General features: G+C 56.7%; 1 protein-coding gene across 1 annotated transcript in view; it reads right to left on the bottom strand.

Moving 5' to 3' along the window:
- Positions 1–6145: 6145 nt before the first annotated feature.
- Positions 6146–15355, bottom strand: part of SCNN1B (sodium channel epithelial 1 subunit beta) — a 32557-nt gene continuing 23347 nt past the window's right edge. Inside the window, exons 5-14 of the mRNA XM_014071956.2 lie at positions 15133–15236; positions 14415–14578; positions 14149–14247; positions 10718–10810; positions 10378–10495; positions 9984–10059; positions 9841–9898; positions 9524–9585; positions 7623–7698; positions 6146–7067 (exon numbers count right to left, since the gene is read on the bottom strand). Coding sequence (XP_013927431.1) covers positions 6651–7067; positions 7623–7698; positions 9524–9585; positions 9841–9898; positions 9984–10059; positions 10378–10495; positions 10718–10810; positions 14149–14247; positions 14415–14578; positions 15133–15236 — 1267 coding nt within the window. The 3' untranslated portion in view covers positions 6146–6650. The remainder of the gene's footprint in view (positions 7068–7622; positions 7699–9523; positions 9586–9840; positions 9899–9983; positions 10060–10377; positions 10496–10717; positions 10811–14148; positions 14248–14414; positions 14579–15132; positions 15237–15355) is intronic.

A 15355-nucleotide genomic window follows, 5' to 3' on the forward strand; every position in this document is an offset into this window, starting at 1 on the left:
GGGCCCGAGTGACTGTTGTGAGAGCCTCCCGATTCAGGAAGGGTCGCAACTGGCGCACCAGGCGAACCTGGGCGAATGCCCCCCTGGTCACAGCCGTTAGGTGGTGGTCAAATGACAGCTGCGGATCCAGGAGGACTCCCAAGTTGCGAACCCTCTCTGAGGGGTATAGAATTTGACCCCCCAGCCTGAGTGATGGTATATTAGTCAAATCTTTGGGAGGAAAACACAACAGCCACTCGGTCTTTTCCGGGTTGAGCACAAGCTTGTTAACCCTCATCCAGTCCATAACGGCCTCAAGACCCCGGCTCACCACATCCACCGCTTCATTGAGTTGGCACGGGGCGGACAGATACAATTGAGTATCGTCCGCATATTGATGGTATCTGATCCCGTGCCTGCGGATGATCTCTCCCAGCGGTTTCATGTAGATGTTGAATAGTAGGGGGGATAAGACCGACCCCTGAGGCACCCCATAATTTAGGGGCCTAGGGGACGATCTCTGCCCCCCCACTAACACCGACTGCGACCTGTCCGAGAGGTAGGAGGAGAACCACCGTAACACGGTGCCTCCCACTCCCACCTCCCGCAGTCGTCGCAGAAGGATACCATGGTCGACGGTATCGAAAGCCGCTGAGAGGTCAAGGAGGACCAGGATGGAGGGATGTCCTTCATCTCTGGCTCTCCAAAGATCATCCATCAATGCGACCAAAGCGGTTTCTGTGCTGTAGCCGGGTCTGAAGCCTGACTGGAAGGGGTCTAGGTAGTTTGCTTCCTCCAAGGACCGTTGGAGCTGAAAGGCCACCACCTTCTCGACAACCTTTCCCAGAAAGGGAAGGTTGGAGACAGGGCGATAACTATTAAGGACAGCCGGATCCAAGGATGGTTTCTTCAGGAGGGGTCTCACCACCGCCGCTTTCAGTGCGGCGGGGAAGTTCCCCTCCCGAAGGGAGGCGGTCACAACCGCCTGGATCCAGCCTCGTGTCACCTCACTGCAGTCCCTGACCAACCATGAGGGACACGGATCCAAAGCACAGGTGGAGGTACTTACAGCTCTCATGGCCTTGTCCACATCCCCGGGGGTAACATCCTGAAACTCAACCCAGAGCTGTTCTACTTGGTCCCCCAGTGTCTCGGCTGGAACTGCAGGAATGGAGTCCAAGTCCGACCGAAACCGAGCAATTTTGTCCGCTAGAAATTGGGCATATTCTTCGGCTCTGCCCTGCAAGGGTTCCCCCGCCTCCCTTTTGTTCAGTAGGGAGCGGGTTACCCTAAACAGGGCGGCCGGACGGGACTCAGCGGATGCAACCAGGGTGGCTATGTATGATCTTTTTGCTGCCCTGAGTGCCCTGGTGTATTCCCTGGTGCAGGTGGTTACCATTGCTCGGTTCGATTCGGACTTGTCGGACCTCCAACGGTGCTCTAGGCATCTCCTCCGGCGCTTCATCTCCCGGAGCTCCTCGGTAAACCAAGGGGGTCTCCGGGATCCGCTGTCTCGGAGGGGCCGCAGTGGCGCAATCCGGTCGAGGGCCTCCGACGCTGCCGAGTGCCACGCAGCAGTCAGAGTCTCCACCGGACTGTGGGCGAGAGTGTCAGGAATAACCCCAAGCTCTGTCTGGAACCTTAACGGCTCCATAAGACGCCTGGGGCGGAACCACCTGGTCGGTTCCTCCTCCCTACAGTGGGGGTTTGGCCTCCGGAAGTCGAGCCTCAGTAGGCAGTGGTCTGACCACGACAGGGGTATGATGTCACTCCCCCTCAGACCAAGATCACAAATCCACTGCTCCGAGAGAAATACGAGGTCAAGCATGTGTCCCGCTGAATGGGTTGGGCCTCGAATTACTTGGGTCAAGCCCATGGCTGTCATGGAAGCCATGAACTCCTGCGCCCCGTCAGAGCTTTCACCGAGCGACGGCAAATTGAAGTCCCCCAGGACCATCAGCCTAGGGAACTCAATTGCCAGCTCGGCTACCGACTCGAGGAGCGAGGGGAGGGCTGCTGCAACGCTGTTGGGAGGCAGGTACGTTAGCAGCAGACCCACTTGACCCTTGAGGTCCAACTTTAACAGCAAAGACTCACACCCGACAATCTCCGGAGCAGGGACCCTACGAGGAACTAACGACTCCCGGATAACGGCGGCCACACTTCCACCCCTTCCCTGGGCTCTAGGCTGATGCAGCACCTGAAATCCTTCTGGGCACAGTTCTACAAGGGGGACTCCTCCCTCTGGGCCCAGCCAGGTCTCAGTAATACATGCCAGGTCTGCCCTCTCGTCTAAAATTAAGTCCCGGACGAGAGGAGCTTTATGGACAACAGACCTGGCATTTAGCGACAACAGCCTGAGACCAGGGTCCTGACTACTCACGCCATCTGGTATCATTTATGAGTCTTTTATGAGTTTTATTGAACACTTATAGGCCGCCCTTTTCCCTGAGGGGACTCAGGGCGGCTTACAATAATGAGGGAGGGGAGTGCAAGACAAGACATAAAAGAAAATGTGAATAAAAAAATAATTAACAATAAAAGCACAACATTCATTCAGCATTCTGGCGGGGACAGAGTAAAGTCCTATCCCCAGGCCTGACGGGATAGCCAGATCTTGAGGGCCGTGCGGAAGGCCTGGACGGTGGTGAGGGTGCGGATCTCCACGGGGAGATTGTTCCATAGCGTCGGAGCTGCAACTGAGAAGGCTCTCCTCCGCGTAGTCGCCAGTCGGCACTGACTGGCGGATGGAATTCGGAGGAGGCCTACCCTGTGCGATCTGATGGAACGCAGGGAGGTAATTGGCAGAAGGCGGTCTCTCAAATAGCCAGATCCACTACAATGGAGCGCTTTATAGGTGGTAAGTAGGACCTTGAAGTGCACCCGGAGATCGACAGGTAGCCAGTGCAGCTCACGGAGGATCGGTGTTATGTGGGCGAACCATGGTGCGCCCACGATCACTCGCGCGGCCGCATTCTGGACTAGCTGAAGTCGCCGGATGCTCTTCAAGGGCAGCCCCATGTAGAGCACATTGCAGTATTCCAGCCTAGAGATCACAAGGGCTCGAGTGACTGTTGTGAGGGCCTCCCGGTTCAGGTAGGGCCGCAACTGGTGCACCAGGCGAACCTGGGCAAATGCCCCCCTGGTCACAGCTGACAAGTGATGGTCGAAACTCAGCTGTGGGTCCAGGAGGACTCCCAAGTTGCGGACCCTGTCTGAGGGGTATAAATTTTGCCCCCCCCCCCAGCCTGATTGATGGAACATTAGCCAAATTGTTGGGAGGAAAACACAACAGCCACTCGGTCTTTTCCGGGTTGAGTACCAGTTTGTTAGCTCTCATCCAGTCTTTAACAGCCTCAAGGCCCCGGTTCATCACGTCCACCGCTTCATTGAGTTGGCACGGGGCGGACAGATACAACTGTGTATCGTCCGCGTATTGATGGTACTTTATCCCGTGCCTCCGAATGATCTTGCCCAGCGGTTTCATGTATATGTTGAATAGTAGGGGGGATAAGACTGAACCCTGCGGCACCCCATAAGTTAGGGGCCTCGGGGACGATCTCTGCCCCCCCACCAACACCGACTGCGACCTGTCCGAGAGGTAGGAGGAGAACCACTGCAGAACAGTGCCGCCCACCCCCACCTCCCGCAGTCGTCGCAGAAGGATACCATGGTCGATGGTATCGAAAGCCGCTGAGAGGTCAAGGAGAACCAGGATGGACGCATGGCCTCCATCTCTGGCTCTCCAGAGATCATCGGTCAATGCGACCAAAGCGGTTTCTGTGCTGTAACCGGGCCTGAAGCCGGACTGGAAGGGGTCAAGATAGTTAGCTTCCTCCAAGGTACGCTGAAGCTGGAAGGCCACCACCTTCTCAACAACCTTCCTTTCTCACTTCAGGAATCTTACTTCTTTACTACAGGTAACTTTACTCCCTTACATTTCCTCAGGAGCTCAAGGCAATGCACCGAAGCCCCCTCCCCTCATCATCCCCAGGGAAACCTCTGTGGGGCAGACGTGACAGAGAGGAGGAGCTCTGGGCCAAAGGTGCCTGGGGTGATTCTTGTGACTCTTCTGTCTGGGAGGGGGAGGGGGGTGTTTGACTGGGCCTTCCTGTTCCCACTTGTCCTGTCCTCATCAGGTAGGACATCTGGCATCAGAAGGTGACAGCACAGCTGCAGGCAAGATGGCTCTTTCAAAGCCTTGCTCGGGGCAGAGCAGCTGCCAAGCCTCTCCCTGGGCCACCCCTGGGACTGGAGGGCAAGGGCAAAGGGCTGCCCCTTCTCGCCCAGCAAGAGGAAATGCAGGATCCACTCTGGACCAGAGGTTTCGTCTTCCAAGCTTCCAGTTGTGCTGGAGCCCATCCTGGGGGAAGGTCTTTGGGCTGTTCTGTGTGAGGTATTGTGTATGGCTTTAGTTGTTGGTTGGGGTGTTGGTGGCTGGCAGGCAGTGCCCTCATCTGCACACTGCATTAACCACTGTTCCAGCCTTTACCAAACTCCGTGCCAAGTGCCAGTCTGCTAAGAGGGTGGGCATCCCCTCATTTCACTTCCCCAGTCAAACCAGGCCTTTCCCTCCACTTCCTCCGAAGCGTTCTTGGTAGTTCTGTGCCAATGTGCTTTTGGAAAGGTGAAAGCCAGGTGGTTTTGCCTTCCACACAGCAGAAGAGTCCTGCTTTCCACAAAATGTAAGAGCAACATGGCAGATTTCTGGCCCCACAGCAACACTTGGTCTCTAGGACCTACCGATGGGGCAGCCGCCTGTGCAAGCCACCCGGTGCCCCTCAGCCCAGAACGTGGTGAGCAGCAGCGGTGCAGCATCCCAAGGATTGTGCTGTGGGCATGTGCACACTGCTTCAAACGTGTGTGCCTGAGTGTGCCTGAGCTGCAAGGACTGGAAAGGCAGCATTTTTGCCTGCACACTCACTCAGGAGGAGAACACAAATGTGCAGCATTTCAAGAGGCAATTTCTCTCCCCCGCCCACACACCATCATCGAACAGCATTGTTCTGAAAATTGCAGTGGCCAGAGATGCAAAAGAGATCCAGGCCACTGATCAAAATGAACAGAATAGAGCTAGAAGGGACCTTGGAGGTCTTCTAGTCCACCCTGCTCAAGCAGGAGACCCTATTCCATTTCAGGTGGCTGTCCAGTCTCTTCTTGGAAGCCTCCAGTGATGGAGCCCCCACAACCTCTGAAGGCCAGCCTCTCCACTGTGTGACCGTTCTCACTTTTAGGAAGGTTCTCCTCAGTTCTAGGTCGCTTCTCTCCCAGATTTCCATCCACGAAGCCCTGCGGATCCTGCAGCTGCTCAGGCTTCTGAGGGACCAGGAAGCTGCCGCCCTTCCCCCCACCTGGAAGTTACTGAGCTCAGGGCCCCCTTCTACAGCAAACAGCAAACCCAACTTCAACCGTGCAGCGTGTTTCCCACCTGCTCCTGGAGGCGAGGGAGGGGGACCCTGCAGGACCCTAATCCTTGGGGGGGGGAGCAAGCCCTGCCCAAGGCTCTGCTCCTTTCCCTGCTCTGGCTCTGCACCTCCAACTAGGGACGCTTCTCCCCCTCTGTGCGCTGCCTGAGGGTGGATCCCTTGACTACCTTTTTTGCACATTGTCCACTCTGGGACGTCTCGGTTGGGTAACTTCTTCTGTCATGTGCCTCTGCCTTGCCTGTTGGCAAGGGTGAAGAGGCTGGCATTCCCTTTGAGGGCACTTGGGGTGGTTTCTGGCAGGAATTCGGCCTAGGCTGATGGGCACCAAGCTGGCCAGCGACAACCACACACCCCAGCTTCCCACCATGACTCCTGCCCACAAGCATCAAACTGACTCTCTAAAAAACAGCCGCCCCCTTTCTCCCCACCCCCTGCCAGGAGAAGAGTTTGGCGGGCCCCAATTGAGGAAAGTGGGGGCAAGGAGAGGCAGAAGGGTGACAAAGGGAGCGTGGTTTTCACCCAACTGGATTTATTCTGTGACGAAGCTGTGTAACTTTTATAACAGCCCATTTCTTGGCAGTGGCTCCCTTCCTCTCCCAGATCAGCCTCCCCCCCCCCCCAGGATTTTTATTTTTTATTGCAAAGTTTTACATATTTTATGATTGTCCGGCTCTTTTCTTTCGCATCCTCTCATATACGTACATAATCCATTTTACATCCTATCTCTGTTTCCAGTTTTATTTATTCCCTTTCCATATTTTTCATCTTAAACTTATTTTCTTCTTGGTACAGATCAGCCTTTTGATTACCGTAGCTCCAATGAAGATCCTGATGGGACGTTGGCCCCTCCGGGGAGCTGCCCGCCTGCCAGGCACCTCTGCCCTGAATCAGCAGCAGCAGCACAGCCGGCTCAGGCAGGGCCAAGGAGGGCTCTGTTCTTACAGAAGTCCTTGCCCCGGCTGCTCGCCCCTCCCCAGGCGCCCTGTCCATGTTAAGATCTACCACCACTATCAAGCACTTCCCATGATTGGCTGCAAGCCCCCCCCCCCCTTCAGAGTGTTTACACCAACCTCTTGACCTGCCAGATTTATGCCCAGAAAGAAATGCATTGAGCATCCGATGAGGGCAATCCAGCTGCACCCCAAGTTTCTGTGGTGTTGAGAGGATGGCTGTGTTGCCCAAGAGGGAGGGGAAGGATGCCCTGCAGGTGCTTGGGGGAGCAGGGAGGAACTTGCCTTCCTGGCCTCACTTGCTCTTCGTGTCCACTCCAGGAGCGTCTTCCTCGTCGCTCTCTGGCTCCAGCAGATCCAAAGGGAGCACACGGAGCGAATCATACTTGGGGGGTGGAGTGCCCGGCTCAGAGCCAGCCCCTGGAGCATCTGGGGGCCCATCTCCCGGGTCCTCAGCCGCTGCTGCCTCCTTCTCCTCCTCCCCGCAGAAGCCCAGGTTGGTGTAGGCCTCCACTTTCTGGCAGACGGACGGGAGGGCATCTGGGGGCCTGGGGGCTGGCTTCCATTTCAGCCCCTTGCCCCAGGAGATCAGTTTCAGGACGCTGATCCAGACGAAGTCAATCAGGATCTCCCCGAACTCGATGAGGCACAAGACGGAGCCACCCATCCAGAAGCCGAACTGCCCACCCAGGCTGGAGAGGAGCCAGACAATCTGCCGTGGGGAGAGAGGCCGAGGTGAGGGCAGGCGGGCTCAGGCGTCCCTGGAGCAGAGATGCAGGGATCGGCCTTGCGGCTTGGCCAAACTCTCCTGGCCAGAGGGGGGCTGGAGCTTTCATGGTCCCACATGAGGCCAACATGGAGGTGAGGATCACTCACCAATCCAGCTCCTGAAGCCAAAGCCAGACTTCAGGTACTGAAAATGGACTCTTTCTCCTTGGTTGCAAGCAGCTTTGAGCCTGGAGTTTCCTTGTGGCTTGCCAAGCAAGCCAGTCGCCCCAGTGCCTCCAGTTGGCCTCTCCCAGTTTTCCCAGATGGTGACATTGTTCCTGCCACATGCAAAGCAGGGCTTGCTGCTAAGCATGAGCAGAGCGCACACCCTCCTCCCACACGACATTCCACATCCGAGGAAGCACTTTCCCTTGTGTTGCCTACCCCTGCTTATCCACGAACTCGGCCTCCTCTGGGGGGACAAGCCTTCTCAGGGACCTCGGGAAGGAGGAAGTGGACCGAGGACCAGGCCTCTTGCCATCTCCAAGGGGCCACTTACCGTTGTTGCTGCAGACTCTGAGATGGTGCGGTAGTTGTACTCCTGGAAGTAGATGCTGAGCTTGATGATTCCATTCCTGTGACGGACAAAAGGAACATTCAGGATCCTCCAAGTGTGAGGCAAGACCTCCTTCTTCTTTCTCCACACAACATTTGGAAGGTATCTCAAAGGACCTGAGCGCAAGGTCTGCTCCAGCATCCCAGACAGAGGACCATCCGATCTCTAGCTGGCCCTTCAGCAAGGAACTGGCTACTTCGTGCATGGACCTGCTCCATTGGCTGAGAGCTCATACAATCAGGATCCTTCTGACATCCTAGCCTTAGCCTCCTTCCCATGTGGCTCTGGTTCCATCACGCAAGGCAATGGAGAGGAGGTCCACTCCCTCCTGCCTTGGGTTTCTGAAGAGCAGTGTCCTATCTTGCCCTCAGGACGCCACACCCACAGAGCCTGATCAAGACACACAGAGTGAGCCCATGGCTTCCCATGATCTAGACTCTGCTATCCTGGTGATGCAAACAGTATTTGCCTTTCTAGCACCTTTAACCACGGATGGTGGGAGAATGACAACCTGAGGCTTTCATGTGGCTTACCGGCTCTCTCCCATCCGATATTCGCCTTTCCTTTTTTCCTAAACAGTTGCAGAACTTTACATGATGTCCCATCCAGTCAGTCTTGACCATAGAGATCAGGGGGCTCCAACCCTGTTGGAAACTGGGCCATGCAAGCGAGGGGCAAGCGCTCATGTGCGAAGTTCCATTCACACGAGTGGAGGTGCTAAAGTGGAGGCACTTGTGCTCCTGCGCAAAGCTCCATTTATACGCCCCACCCTCAGTGCCGGGCTAGGCCACCAAGGTGGGAAGATTGGGGATCGCTGACATAGATACTAGGCTGATCCATCCCTGACCTTCAGCCCCTTCTGGTCTTTCAATTTCTGAGTCTTCTCCTTCAAAGTTGACCACCTCTCTCAGCTTGTCTTCTGCACATTTTTAAAGTATCTCCTCCACTCCCTTCGTCCCTTGATCCCTTGATCAAAGCACTGAATGGCAAAGGGCCCTGTGGCCTTCCAGACGTCTGTCCAGATCGGAGGACTCTTGGGATGTGACAATTCAGCCCAGTGTGAGTAGGTCACACAGCATTGTCGTCTAGTCTCCACTTCATCCCTTTTTGGAGGAGACCATCCTCAGATACTCTACTGAAGTGCCCCTCCCCCCCCAAGGTCCAGGCCTATGTCTGCGCCTGGTCTCCTCCTCTCACTGCAGGGGGGCGAGTCATATCCAGCCGGCAGGTTGAAAGGTCAGGCTGGGCTGCTGAAGTCTCAGAAGCCAAGTGGGGAGGCTCTGGTGGGCTTTCCTCTGCCCCTGCCGGGCACCCTACCCTCAAAGCTCAGAGGGGACAGGCACAGCCAGGGCAACAAGCTGGAACAAACAGGTGGAACTTCACAGGGACAGGTGCAATGTTCTGAACCAGAAGGCGAGAGCTGTGACAAAATGGGTTTGAGGAAAGTTTGGGGGAAGAGGGAGGGTCGGACAAAGACATGCACAGAGTGTTTTTGACAAAAGGGGAAAGGCGTTTGGTTACTGCTGTAGGACTGGGGCTCCTGCGCAGAGGCACAAAGATGTGGACAGTTGTGATGGGCAAGGAAGTAGAACCGGCTAGGCCCACTCCTCCTGGCTGACCCAGGACAGAAGCCCCTCTCGGCCTTCCAAGGGACCTTTCCCTTCCCTTCCTACACTCAGGGCAGGCCGAGCGATGGTGGTGATTCAAGGCTATTTGTTCAACTTCTTCCCCCCCCGCCCCTCCTGTGGGGAGGCTGCCCCTCCCGGCCTTTCTCTCTGCCCAGGAGCTGCGACCGAGGCTTCCTGCCGCATCGGCCTCAAGGAGGGAAACCTGCAGATACGCACCTGTCCAGAGTGACTTTGGTTGACGTGTCTCTTTCGTAAGATAAAATATGGAAAATCCAGTCCTAGCAAGAGGGAAGCAAAGGTCACAAGCAGGTCACGGCAGGTGGGAGATGCTCTCACAGGGACCCAGGAGTGGGACTTTTCTGCTTAAATACCCTTTTTACTTCCACGGGGCTTTTAGAATTTAAACGATTGAACAGGGTCCCCGAAGGTGTTGCTGAGCCCACCCCCAACTCAGAGAAGTGTCAAATGGCTGCCCAGCCTCCTTGTCCGCCCTTGGAGAGGCAGGTGAGGAGCTGGCTGCAGGTAGGACTTACCTCTGAGGCTTCGGAGGGCCAGTCTGCCATGGAGATGGTCATCTTGTACTGGGTGTTGCTGGGGGAAGAGACGAGAGGTCAGGCTTTTCCCTTGGCTCCTCTCACCCCCCCCTGGCTCTCCTTGACCACTCATCCACCCTTACTTGCAGGTCTCCTTGCAAGATTGGATGCACATCTGCCGATGCTCCTGGCTCATGCGCAGGATGGAGTAGCAGTAGGCTGTGGGGAGGGAAAGAGCCATCTTGGCACAAGGCTGTTAATCTGAGCTTCCATGTTACCTTTAATTCTGAAGGAGAAATGCCTCGAACCCAAGTTTCATCTAAGGATTAAGGAGCACTTGTCTCCTTCTGTTGGGAGCAGCACACCTGGGCGTCTAGGAAGGGGCTTCAGCTGGCATTAGCTGCGCTTTCAGATCCCCCTTTCCCTCCCCAAGCCAGGCTGGGAACCTCTGGGGGGCTCCGTTGTCTTGTGGGGTTTCTACAGCTGGGGGGCAGCTCCGGAGTCACCCCTGTTGGGCCGTTCCCTCCATTTCCTCACCCCAGTTGGGATAATCCTCGTTGTTGCAGTAATGGGCTCCTTTGGGCAGTGGGTAGGAATAGTGGGCACACTGGCAGATTTTCATCATCTTGGCTTGGAAGCAGGAGCGCAGGCAGGCCTGGAAGAGGACAGGGTCTCACTGGCCGTGTGCTCCCCAAGAGCAGACCCCAGCCCCAGCCACTGGGCGCTACCACCTCCCCCTTGCTGGTTCTTAGCCAAATTCCACCAAGAGGCCCCCACAGAGGCAGCTCTTGGAAAAGTGACCATCTCAGCCCCCCCCTCCGACTGGCACCCAGCAGGGGGGCTCATTGCTTGGGGGAGGGGCAGCAGCTTTGCTCACCTGGATGGAGTACATAGTTTTGTACTGGCTTTGGAAGGGGGCCATCTTGCTGCCAGGGTGGGTGCAGTTGGCACAGGCCCCCATCTCCTTGGCCTGCCAAGAGGAAACAGCAGAGAACCCATCTTAGCGGCTCTCCCTAGACCTTTTGAACTGGGCTCCCCCCCAACCCTCTCCAGGGCTCTTCGCATGGGGCAGGGCAGAGGAGGGGAGCCCGGAGACAAAAGACCCTCTCTTCCCCCAAAAGCCTTTGCCCTCCTTGCTGAAGAAGTGGACAAGGCCATGGGAGCTGTGAGTGCCTCCACCTGTCTACTGGACCCGTGTCCCTCCTGGCTGGTTTCAACCAGCAGGGAGGTTACACGAGGCTGGCTCCAGAGGATTGTTAATACCTCTCTTCAGGAGGGATCTTTCCCGCTGCCCCTAAAGGACGCGGTGGTAAGACCCCTCCTTAAGAAGCCTTCTCTGGATCCAGCTATTCTTAAAAATTATCGTCCAGTCTCCAACCTCCCTTTTGTTGGGAAGGTTGTTGAGAATGTGGTGGCCTTTCAGCTGCTAACGGACCTTGGATGAAGCAGATTATCTGGTTCCCTTTCAGTCGGGTTTCAGGCCTGGTTACTCCACCGAAACTGCTTTGGTCGCGCTGACTGATGATCTCTGGCGAGCCAGGGATAGAGGTCATCCCTCTATCCTGGTGCTTCTTGACCTCTCAGCGGCCTTCGATACCATCGACCATGGTATCCTTCTGCGACGACTGGGAGAGGTGGGAATGGGAGGCACCGTTCTACAGTGATTCTCCTCTTACCTCTCAGATAGGTCACAGTCGGTGTTGGTTGGAGGGCAGAGGTCGACCCCTAGGCCCCTAAAGTATGGGGTGCCTCAGGGCTCGGTCCTGTCCCCCCTCTTATTTAACCTCTACATGAAGTCGCTGGGTGAGATCATTCGTCGGCACGGGATCAAATACCACCAATATACGGACGATACCCAGCTGTATCTGTCTGCTCCGTGCCAACTCAGCGAAGCGGTAGAAGTGATGTGCCAGTGCCTGGAGGCGTCAGGGTCTGAATGGGAGTAAACAAGCTGGCACTCAATCCCGACAAGACCGAGTGGCTATTGATGTTGCCCCCCAAGAATGGACCAGATATTCCATCGCTTAGCCTGGAGCGAGAAACTCTTCACCCCTCAGAGAGGGTCCACAACTTGAGTGTCCACCTGGATTCTCAGCTGACATTAGAATACTACCTGTCGGCTGTGACCAGGGGGGCTTTTGCCCAGGTTCACCTGGTGCACCAGTTGCGGCCCTACCTGGACCGGGAGGCACTTCAAATGGTCACTCATGCTCTCGTCACCTCTAGGCTTGATTACTGCAATGCGCTTTACTTGGGGCTGCCCCTGAAGAGTGTTCGGAGACTACAGTTGGTCCAGAATGTGGCCGCGCGAGTGATATCGGGTGTACCTAGGTACACCCATGTTACACCTATCCTCTGTGAGCTGCACTGGCTTCCCATCAGTCTCCGAACATGCTTCAAGGTGCTGGTCGTTACCTTTAAAGCCCTACATGGCTTGGGACCTGGATATCTGTGGGACCGCCTCCTGCCACATACCTCCCAATGACCCATAAGATCCCACAGGCTGGGCCTCCTCCGGGTACCGTCGACCGGGCAATGCCAGTTGGCGACTACTCGGGGGAGGTCTTTCTCTGTAGCTGCCCCGGCCCTGTGGAATGATCTACCCGTAGAGATCCGGACCCTTCCCACTCTCTCGGCCTTCCACAAAGCCATTAAAACCTGGCTGTTCCGGCAGGCCTGGGGTTGTTGACCCCAAATACGGTCCAGCCCCTTTCAGAATGGAGTGCATGATGTGTTGTATTTTATATCTATCTCTCTTTCTTGTATCTTACTTTTTTTTCTTTTTTGATTATTTTAGTACTGTTAGCCGCCCGGAGTCCTACGGGATTGGGTGGCATATAAATGTTATTAAACTATAAACTAAACTAACTAACTGTGCCCCAGCTGCAAAGGGCGGCTCCTTCCAGAGGTCTGAGCTGGCCTCTTGCAGGAATCAGGCCAAGGGCCGCTGCACGTGGCCAGCCGGTTACCCCCCCGCTCCATTTTCAAGAGGCTAGAAAAGGGCCCCACCCACGGAGGAGGGAGGATGCCAGTGCAAAGTGTTCCCGCATGGCAGCTCTTTCTAAGAGAAGCACAAAGGATTCTAAAGCGAAGGTGTTTGTGCATTGAGAGGCTTATCTGGGCCACCCAGAGACCAGGAAGCACCCTCCTTCCCTCTCAAGGACAAGGCGGCCCTGAGGACTTTGGAAACCTCCTCGGCAGATTCCGAAACCGGAGGCCCTTTTGCCACCTTCTTCCCCATTTTGGGTGGGGCTCCCCCCCCTCCAGAACCAGGGCAGCTCCGTTCCTTCTGAGCAGCCCCCAGCCTCCCTGGGCTCCCCTGCCTTGCCCAGAAGACTCAGGAGGACTCAGCTTTCAAGAGGCTGCAGCTGCTCTGCACCTGGCCGGGGTGGGTGAAGGGCTCGCTCAGAGAACTCACCCGGCCCTTCTGCCCATGGAGCAGGACGATGGGTCTGGGGCAAAGCGAGCAGAGCAGGGAGGGAAGCCTTGGCCCTCTAAGGGGAGCCAAAGCTCCCCCCAACAGAATCACACCCAGAGGCACCCCGGATTCCCCACACCTTGCTTGGCCTGGCAGAGGCCTCGTCCAGCACCTCTCCCTCCAGCTCAGCTCCCGAGCATCCGTCCCCAGGTGGCTCACCTCCTCCTCACCACACAGGGCTTGCAGGAATTGGGGAGCACATGGGGCGAGCCACATCTCCATGCCGCCCCCTCTGTAGCATCTGAAAGCCCAGGACCCATCAGGAGGAGCCAAGACAGGTCCTCCCAAAGACCATGTGCCCAAGCAGCGGCCAGGGGACGAAGCTGCTTCTCAGGGCTGGGGATGCCGCTGTGCCATGTCCAGCAGATGGCCCCGTGAGTCCCACCCATTGCTGCATTTTCCAAGGAGGCTTCAGAAGCAGTTGAGGCAGCAGAGACCACACCCAGAACTCAGCTTCACAGATGGGGAAGCTGCTCAGGTTTCCAGGTTCAGAGGGGAGCGAGTCTCCTGCCCCTTCAGGACCCCCAGCTCAAGTCCTACCAGACAGAGGGCCGGTCATTGAAGGCAGCCAGTCCAGGAGGAGAGCCCCTCCCCCAGCTGCCCCTTCTCTCTTGATGGGAAAAGGGCATTAATGGCCCAGGTGCCCACCCTTGCAAGGCCACAGGACTCTGGCCACAAAGACCAGGCAAGGGGGCTGTCAGCCAGGGACCCTCCCTTCGTACCCCAAGCCAGATCAATATGCCCCAGTGCTCCTGCTCTGGCCATACTGCCGAGTCCCCCAGTGACATGAAAGGGGGCCCCTTCCAGAAAACCAGGGAAGAACCCATCACCTGGGAAGCAGTGTAGTCCTCGTAGAGGTTCCTCACGGGAACGTCGGATCCGTTGACGGTGCAGTCACTGTAGGGAGAGCCCATCCGCTCCAGTTCATCCTGGGAAGAAAGGGGAGTGGAAGGCACGCAGGGGTTGCAGTCCTCTTGGGAACCCCCGGCAAGAAGGGGAAAGCAACCCCCAGATGCAGAAGACCCCCAGATTCCCTTCCCACTCCTGGCTGGGTCCCAGTTCTCTCCAGGGGATCAGCTCAGAGGGGCCCACCTACCACCAGGACGCCGATGGAGGTCTCGGTCCCTGACATGGCGTAGATGCCCTGGTCCTTCAGGAAAGGGAAGCTGCGCTGCTCGTGCAGCATCAGCCGGGCGCCAGCCGTGGTAGTGAGGAAGGGGATGTAGTCCTTCTGGCTGATATCCAGGATCAGCTTCAGCCCTGCAGAGATGAAGCCCCACAGGCATCAGCCAGAGGCCGGGAGTCCCGGGAAGGAAAGGGGCCCAGCCTGTCTTCACTCTCTTTGTTGGGGGTGTCATCTTGGCAGCCAGGTGCCTCTGCCCCAAAGGGCTGAGCATCTTACCACTCGGCCACACCCTGGAGAAGGGCAGGCCACAAGCTTGGCTGAAGGGCCTGGCCGGGGCCTCTGAGCTCGCAACAGAGTCCTTCTGTGGGTCTCCCTGCTCCAGTTTGCTTTGGGCTAGCCGTGCCCAGCCTTGGTAAGGGGGCTTGGCATCGACACCCACACAAATTCAGCCTGGAACAGCAATGCCAGCTTAAGGATGGTTTCCCCCTGTCTCTAGACCCACAAACGGCACTGATGAAACACCACAGCTGCAGTGCAGGACCCCGAGGCCCTTTCTCCCTTTCTTGGCACCAAATCTACTTTGAAGTGGGGGGAGAGGCATGGAGTCCCCACCAGCTCTACAGAGCCCTCCCCCCACTTCCAGCTGGAGTCCAGCCAGGCCTTGAGACCCCCTCCCATGGGTACCCACCAAACTCTGCCCCCGGATTGGAGGAGACGAGGGGCTGCTTCTCCACCCCCCAGTTGAAGACGTAGCAGTTGCCGTGATCCGGGTGGTAGAGGTGGGTAAAGTTTCTGCGGAAGCCAAGCAGCAAAGAGATTATTCTTATGGGGAGGGTTGGGGGAGGGTTCCTCAAACTGGCTGGACTGGCCCTTGCCAAACTTGAGGGGGGCCAGTAAATCCTCTCCCTGGC

This window comes from Thamnophis sirtalis, unplaced genomic scaffold (genome assembly GCF_051295495.1).
Source record: "Thamnophis sirtalis isolate CommonGarterSnake01/CBP01778 unplaced genomic scaffold, rThaSir2_p1.2 scaffold_14, whole genome shotgun sequence".
Classification (NCBI taxonomy): domain Eukaryota; kingdom Metazoa; phylum Chordata; class Lepidosauria; order Squamata; family Natricidae; genus Thamnophis; species Thamnophis sirtalis.